Consider the following 7,500-nt stretch of genomic DNA (forward strand, 5'->3'; position numbering starts at 1 on the left):
AGTTACATTCTCTCTGCAGTAGAACATGTACTTAGTTACAGTAGAACATGTACTTAGTTACATTAGAACATGTACTTAGTTAAAGTAGAACATTTACTTAGTTACAATTGAACATGTTCTTAGTTACATTCTCTCTGCAGTAGAACATGTACTTAGTTACAGTAGAACATGTACTTAGTTACAGTAGAACATGTACTTAGTTACAGTAGAACATTTACTTAGTTACAGTAGAACATGTACTTAGTTACAGTCTCTCTGCAGTAGAACATGTACTTAGTTACAGTAGAACATGTACTGAGTTACAGTAGAACATGTACTGAGTTACAGTAGAACATGTACTTAGTTACAGTAGAACATTTACTTAGTTACATTCTCTCTGCAGTAGAACATGTACTTAGTTACAGTAGAACATGTACTTAGTTACAGTAGAACATGTACTTAGTTACATTCTCTCTGCAGTAGAACATGTACTTAGTTACAGTAGAACATGTACTTAGAAAGTAGAACATGCTAGTTAGGTAAAATGAATTTATTTAATTAACAGTACATCGTTGTAGAACATGTACTTAGTTACAGTAGAACATGTACTTAGTTATAGTAGAACATGTACTTAGTTACAGTAGAACATGTACTTAGTTATAGTAGAACATGTACTTAGTTACAGTAGAACATGTACTTAGTTATAGTAGAACATGTACTGAGTTACAGTCTCTCTGCAGTAGAACATGTACTTAGTTACAGTAGAACATGTACTTAGTTACATTCTCTCTGCAGTAGAACATGTACTTAGTTACAGTAGAACATGTACTTAGTTACAGTAGAACATGTACTTAGTTACATTCTCTCTGCAGTAGAACATGTACTTAGTTACAGTAGAACATGTACTTAGTTACAGTAGAACATGTACTTAGTTACATTCCTCCACTGGTCTCCTTCACCTGTCAGATAAATCCTTTCCTTACCCACAATGCCCCTGTGCTTCCTGGAGCTGCTCTAATCTGATAATCCCGGCTGACTCCTGGAGGAGTCTGGGTGTGTGGAGGCTGCCGGGGGATTAATGGCGTCCGTCTCGTAGGACCGGCGCCGAGCGGTGGTAAATGTTGTTGTTGTTGTTGTTGTCTCCGGGAGACGACCTTTGACCCCGGCGGCGCCCTGCTCTCGCTCGCCGCTCGCCATGGGCGCCCTGTGCTGGGTGCTGCCCCCCGAGGAGGACCAGGAGGTGCTGGAGGAGGAGGCGGAGGAGGAGAACGGCGAGATGTTTCCCGGCGTGGCGTTGGTGGAGTGGCTGCTGGAGGAGGCGGCACGCTGCCTCAGCTGCAGGAGGCCGCCAGACAGCCTCGTCCTGCTGGTAAACAGACAGACAGGCCGACAGGTAGACGGGTAGAGAGAGAGACAGGCAGGCAGGCAGGCAGGCAGGCAGACAAAGACAGAGACACAAACAGAGACACAGACAGGCAGGCAGACAGACAGACAGAGACACAAACAGGCAGAGACACAGACACAGACAGGCAGACAGGCAGAGACACAGGCAGGCAGACAGACAGACAGACAGGCAGACAGGCAAACAAAGACAGAGACACAGACAGACAGACAGACAGACAGAGACACAGGCAGGCAGAGACACGGACAGACAAAGACACAGACAGAGACACAGACAGGCAGACAGAGACACAGACAGGCAGGCAGGCAGACAGACAGGCAGAGACACAGACAGAGGCACAGGCAGGCAGACAGACAGAGACACAGACAAGCAGGCAGGCAGGCAGGCAGACAGACAGACAGACAGACAGACAGAGACACAGACAAAGACACAGACACAGACAGGCAGACAGACAGAGACACAGAAACAGGCAGGAAGGCAGACAGACAGACAGAGACAGGCAGGCAGGCAGGCAGGCAGACAGACAAAGACGCAGGCAGACAGACACAGGCAGGCAGGCAGACAGACAAAGACAGAGACACAGACAGGCAGGCAGGCAGGCAGGCAGACAGACAGACAGACAGACAGACAGACAGACAGACAGAGACCTTGTGTTCAGCTGTCCACATACTTTTAGCCACGTTTCCTGTGATGTGGAGCCATTTTTACTTGGCCGGCCAATATCGTGCGTACATTTTTGGTTATGTATCTCTGCTGCTGCTGTTGTTGTTGTTGTTGTTGTTGTTGTTGTTGTTGTTGTTAAGGGAACGGATGTTACCGGAGATTTAGAGCGCTGTTTTCTGTGGCACATCTGTACCTTTTTCTCGACTCGGTTTGGAGTACTTCAATCAGAATCAGATTTGGTTTTATTGGCCAAGTATGCTCACATACACACCAAGAATTAGACTTGGGTAGGTGTTAACTCTCTATACAGTCAACTAATAGACATGTGGTAGTAAAAATACAGTAGATAGATAGTAATATACACACATACTGTACAATAGAGACACAAATATACATATAGGCACATATCAACATCATATACAAAAAATACAAATATACAATTAAGACATAATATCAAGACAAGTACACATGGAGTGCAAAAAGTGCAAAAAGTAATAGTGCAAAGTAGTGTGCAAGATGCATATTGGTATGATAAGTGTGTAATGTGTAGAGAAGAGCGTGAGTGGCCAAAGTGGAGATGATGACCCACTTATCAAGTGTCCAGTAAAGTGATGGCAGTGGGAAAGAAGCTGGTCTTATGTCTGGTTGTTTCTGTGTGCAAGGATCTGTCGCGCCTGCCAGAGGGGAGGAGGTTAAAGGTCCCATGGCATGAAAATGTCCCTTTATGAGTTTTTTTTAACATTAATATGAGTTCCCCCAGCCTGCCTATGGCCCCCCAGTGGCTAGAAATGGTGATAGGTGTAAACCGAGCCCTGGGTATCCTGCTCTGATACAGTATTAGGGGACCACTAAGGTCTATATAAAAGAGACTTCAGATACAGTATTAGGGGACCACTAAGGTCTATATAAAAGAGACTTCAGATACAGTATTAGGGGACCACTAAGGTCTATATAAAAGAGACTTCAGATACAGTATTAGGGGACCACTAAGGTCTATATAAAAGAGACTTCAGATACAGTATTAGGGGACCACTAAGGTCTATATAAAAGAGACTTTTAGCATCAATAACAAACGCCAAAGGTCACCTGACCAAGCGTCTGTATTTTGCGAGATGGGAGTGAGAATGTGTTGCTGGGACCTGTGTTAATGGACTCTGTGTGTGTGTGTGTGTGTGTGTGTGTGTGTGTGTGTGTGTGTGTGTGTGTGTGTGTGTGTGGTGTGTGTGTGTGTGTTTAATTTGTCCTGGCAGGACGTGGGGCGGGTTCACGCCCTGTACCAAACGTTCTCAGAGCGCCGAGCGCCGGACGCCAACGCTCCCAGGAACCCGTACGGCCCGCAGCACGCCGGCGGCTCTGCAAGCCCCGCCCACCTGAGCGTGTGTCAGCGCCTGCGCCGAGTCATCGAGGAGCTGGTCGACACCGAGAAGTCCTACGTCAACGTCAGTACTGCAACTATTACACACACACACACACAGAGACACACACACACAGACACACACACACACAGACACACACAGACACACACACACAGACACACACGCACACTAAAACTGAAATGATTTACGTCCAATTTTATTGTATTTCTGTTAGTTTTATAACCCAGAAACATTTAGTTTAGTGTGTGTGTGTCTCTGTCTGTGTGTGTGTGTGTGTGTGTGTGTCTGTGTGTGTGTGTCTCTGTGTGTGTGTGTGTGTGTGTCTGTGTGTGTGTGTGTGTGTGTGTGTGTCTCTGTGTGTGTGAGTGTGAGTGTGTGTCTCTGTGTGTGTGAGTGTGAGTGTGTGTCTCTGTCTGTGTCTGTGTGTTTCTATGTCTGTGTGTGTGTGTGTGTGTGTGTGTGTGTCTTTCTGTGTGTGTGTGTGTGTGTGTGTGTGTTTTTTTGTGTGTGTGTGTGTGTGTGTGTGTGTGTGTGTTGCTGTGTTTGTGTGTGTGTGTTGCTTATGTGTGTCTGTGTGTGTCTCTCTCTGTGTGTCTGTGTGTGTGTGTGTGTGTGTGTCTTGTGTGTCTCTGTCTGTGTGTGTGTGTGTGTGTGTGTCTCTGTCTGTGTGTGTGTGTGTGTGTGTTGTTGTGTGTGTTTGTGTGTGTGTCTGTGTGTGTCTCTCTCTGTGTGTCTCTGTGTGTGTTTGTTTGTGTGTGTGTGTCTCTGTGTGTTGTTTCTGTTGTGTGTGTGTGTGTGTTTTGTGTGTGTGTGTGTGTGTGTGTGTGTGTGTGTGTCTCTGTTGTGTGTTTGTGTCTCTGTGTGTCTGTGTGTGTGTGTGTTGTGTGTGTGTGTCTCTGTGTGTCTCTGTGTGTGTGTGTGTGTGTGTGTGTGTGTGTCTCTGTGTGTCTCTCTGTGTGTGTGTGTGTGTGTGTGTGTGTGTGTCTCTGTGTGTCTCTCTGTGTGTCTCTGTGTGTGTGTGTGTGTGTGTCTCTCTCTGTGTGTGTGTGTCTCTGTGTGTCTCTGTGTGTGTGTATTTGAGTGATTCTCTAAAAGCTGACCGTGTCTCCATCAGGACCTGGTGTGTCTCTTTGACCTCTACCTGACTCCGCTGCAGAAGGAGACCTTCCTCAGTAAAGAAGAGGTACACATTCACACACAAACCACTTCTGAAATGATGCCAGGTTGGGGTAGTTTTTCAGCGTGTCTGACCGCGTGCCCCCCCAACCAGATGGAGGCGCTGTTCGGCAGCCTGCCGGAGATGTTGGACTTCCAGAGAGTCTTTCTGCAGAACCTGGAGGAGAGGATCGCCTCCTGCCCCAACTTCAGCCACCTGGAAACCCCCGCGCAGTTCAAGGTAAGCATCCAGCCAGGGACTAGGGCTGCTCGATTATGGGAAAAAATATAATTATTTCGGTCAATATTGAAATCACGATAATTTAACACGATTACTCGTTGACTTCTGGAAAGATGTGGCAATTATTGAACTTAAAAATTAGGGGAAAAAGTTAAATAAATCAACAGTAAATAAAACACATACAGCTGTGAAATATACCTTAATACTTTTCCTATTTAAACTTTATTTTTTCATTCAGAACACGAGAGAAAATAAGAGTTTACTTGCAAAACGTAATGAGCTGAATAATAGTTTTTCTCGATTATTCTCTTTTTGTGATCGTTGGGAGCCGAAATCATAATCACGATTAAATTTTCGGACAGATATTTAGAAATTATGATTGGGTTCCAGTCGGGCTCGGTCACATCAGCACCATAAGGCATTTGTTGTTAAAATGGTGCTGCAGCTCCTTTAAGAGAGCTCAGTGTGTGTGTGTGTGTGTGTGTGTGTGTGTCTGTCTGTCTGTCTGTCTGTCTATCTGTCTGTGTGTGTGGGGGGTGTGTGTGTGTCTGTCTGTCTGTCTGTCTGTCTGTCTGTCTGTCTATCTGTCTGTGTGTGTGGGGGGGGTGTGTGTGTCTGTCTGTGTGGGTGTGTGTGTTTGTGTGTGTCTGTCTGCGTGTGGGGGTGTGTGTCTGTCTGTCTGTCTGTGTGTGTGTGTGGGTGTGTCTGTGTGTGTGTGTGTCTGTGTGTGGGGGTGTGTGTGTGTGTGTGTGGGGTGTTTGGTGTGTGTGTGTGTGTGTGTCTGTGTGTCTGTGTGTGGGGGTGTGTGTGTGTGTGTCTTGTGTGTCTGTGTGTGTGTGTGTGTGTGTGTGGGGTGTTTTGTGTGTGTGTGTGTGTGTGTCTGTGTGTCTGTGTGTGTCTGTGTGTGTGTGTGTCTGTGTGTGGGGGTGTGTGTGTGTGTGGGTGTGGGGGTGTTTGTGTGTGTGTGTGTGTGTGTGTCTGTCTGTGTGTGTGTGTGTGTGTGTGTGTCTGTGTGTGTGTGTGTGTGGTCAGAGTGGGCAGAAGAGGAGATAGAAGGAAGCAGACGTGTTGTAGATGCGTGTCTCTACGACAGCCAATCACAGACATTACTAGATCTTGGTAGAAGCATGCTGCGTGCTGATTGGCTCACTGACGCTGATGAGATTTCCTCCTTTAGATAGTGAAATTGGATATTTCATGATGAGGCATTTTTCAATACTCCTTCGTACTACTTTGTCGGTTCCTAAACAGTATTGGATTTGGTACCCAGCCTCTACTTTTTGGTGGATTTAACCGGCCCTGTTGTGCCAGATTTTTGAAAACTTTCTCTCTCTTTGCTCAAAGAAACTCCTCTTCTCGTTGGGCGGATCTTTCCTCTACTATGCCGACCACTTCAAGCACTACAGCGGCTTCTGTGCCAACCACATCAAAGTCCAGAAAGTTCTGGAGAGAGGTGAGTTTCATCTGTCACGCAGCGCTGCACAAAAGCAAACATCTAAATGCTTTATTTATACATTTACATTATCTGGAAATGCACAAAGACACAGTAATATAAACCTGTAGCTGCTAAGGATACTGTTATGAAAGCACTATGACATTTAAAGCGTAACTCTCGCCAAAATGCAACCTAGGGTCTTTTTGTAAATGTTCCCGAGTGCAGGCCTATAGGTAACATGCATTACCTGCAGGCCTAGGTAACATGCATTACCTGCAGGTCTAGGTAACATGCATTACCTGCAGGTCTAGGTAACATGCATTACCTGCAGGCCTAGGTAACATGCATTACCTACAGGTCTAGGTAACATGCATTACCTACAGGTCTAGGTAACATGCATTACCTGCAGGTCTAGGTAACATGCATTACCTACAGGTCTAGGTAACATGCATTACCTACAGGTCTAGGTAACATGCATTACCTGCAGGTCTAGGTAACATGCATTACCTGCAGGTCTAGGTAACATGCATTACCTACAGGTCTAGGTAACATGTATTACCTGCAGGTTTAGGTAACATGCTTTACCTGCAGGTCTAGGTAACATACATTACCTGCAGGTTTAGGTAACATGCTTTACCTGCAGGTCTAGGTAACATACATTACCTGCAGGTCTAGGTAACATGTATTACCTGCAGGTCTAGGTAACATACATTACCTGCAGGCCTAGGTAACATGTATTACCTGCAGGTCTAGGTAACATACATTACCTGCAGGTCTAGGTAACATGTATTACCTGCAGGTCTAGGTAACATACATTACCTGCAGGTCTAGGTAACATGCACTACCTGCAGGCCTAGGTAACATGCATTACCTGCAGGTCTAGGTAACATGCACTACCTGCAGGTCTAGGTAACATGCACTACCTGCAGGCCTAGGTAACATGCATTACCTGCAGGTCTAGGTAACATGCATTACCTGCAGGTCTAGGTAACATGCATTACCTGCAGGTCTAGGTAACATACATTACCTGCAGGTCTAGGTAACATGCATCACCTACAGGCCTAGGCAATTTCATTACGTCATTCTTAACGGAGATCTTCTCACACTCAAAACACACATTTATCGATTTAGGGTAGGTTAGAAGAATCACTGTCTGCGGCTAGCAGTATCCAATCAACAAACGTATCGTGAGTTGTAAGTGGTTCTCTTTTCTAAAACTTCAATGCCTCGCAACTTTGGCCGCAGTCAC

The 7,500-nt window shown here is 45.7% G+C and overlaps 1 protein-coding gene across 1 annotated transcript in view; it reads left to right on the forward strand.

Annotated features, from left to right (window-relative positions):
• The window catches only part of LOC120546766 (T-lymphoma invasion and metastasis-inducing protein 2-like), a 141,385-nt gene that overhangs the window by 123,424 nt on the left and 10,461 nt on the right, over positions 1 to 7,500 (forward strand). Inside the window, exons 7-10 of the mRNA XM_039781945.1 lie at positions 3,295 to 3,483; positions 4,535 to 4,603; positions 4,691 to 4,816; positions 6,161 to 6,269. Coding sequence (XP_039637879.1) covers positions 3,295 to 3,483; positions 4,535 to 4,603; positions 4,691 to 4,816; positions 6,161 to 6,269 — 493 coding nt within the window. The remainder of the gene's footprint in view (positions 1 to 3,294; positions 3,484 to 4,534; positions 4,604 to 4,690; positions 4,817 to 6,160; positions 6,270 to 7,500) is intronic.

The sequence above is a fragment of the Perca fluviatilis genome, chromosome 18 (assembly GCF_010015445.1).
Source record: "Perca fluviatilis chromosome 18, GENO_Pfluv_1.0, whole genome shotgun sequence".
Classification (NCBI taxonomy): Eukaryota; Metazoa; Chordata; class Actinopteri; order Perciformes; family Percidae; genus Perca; species Perca fluviatilis.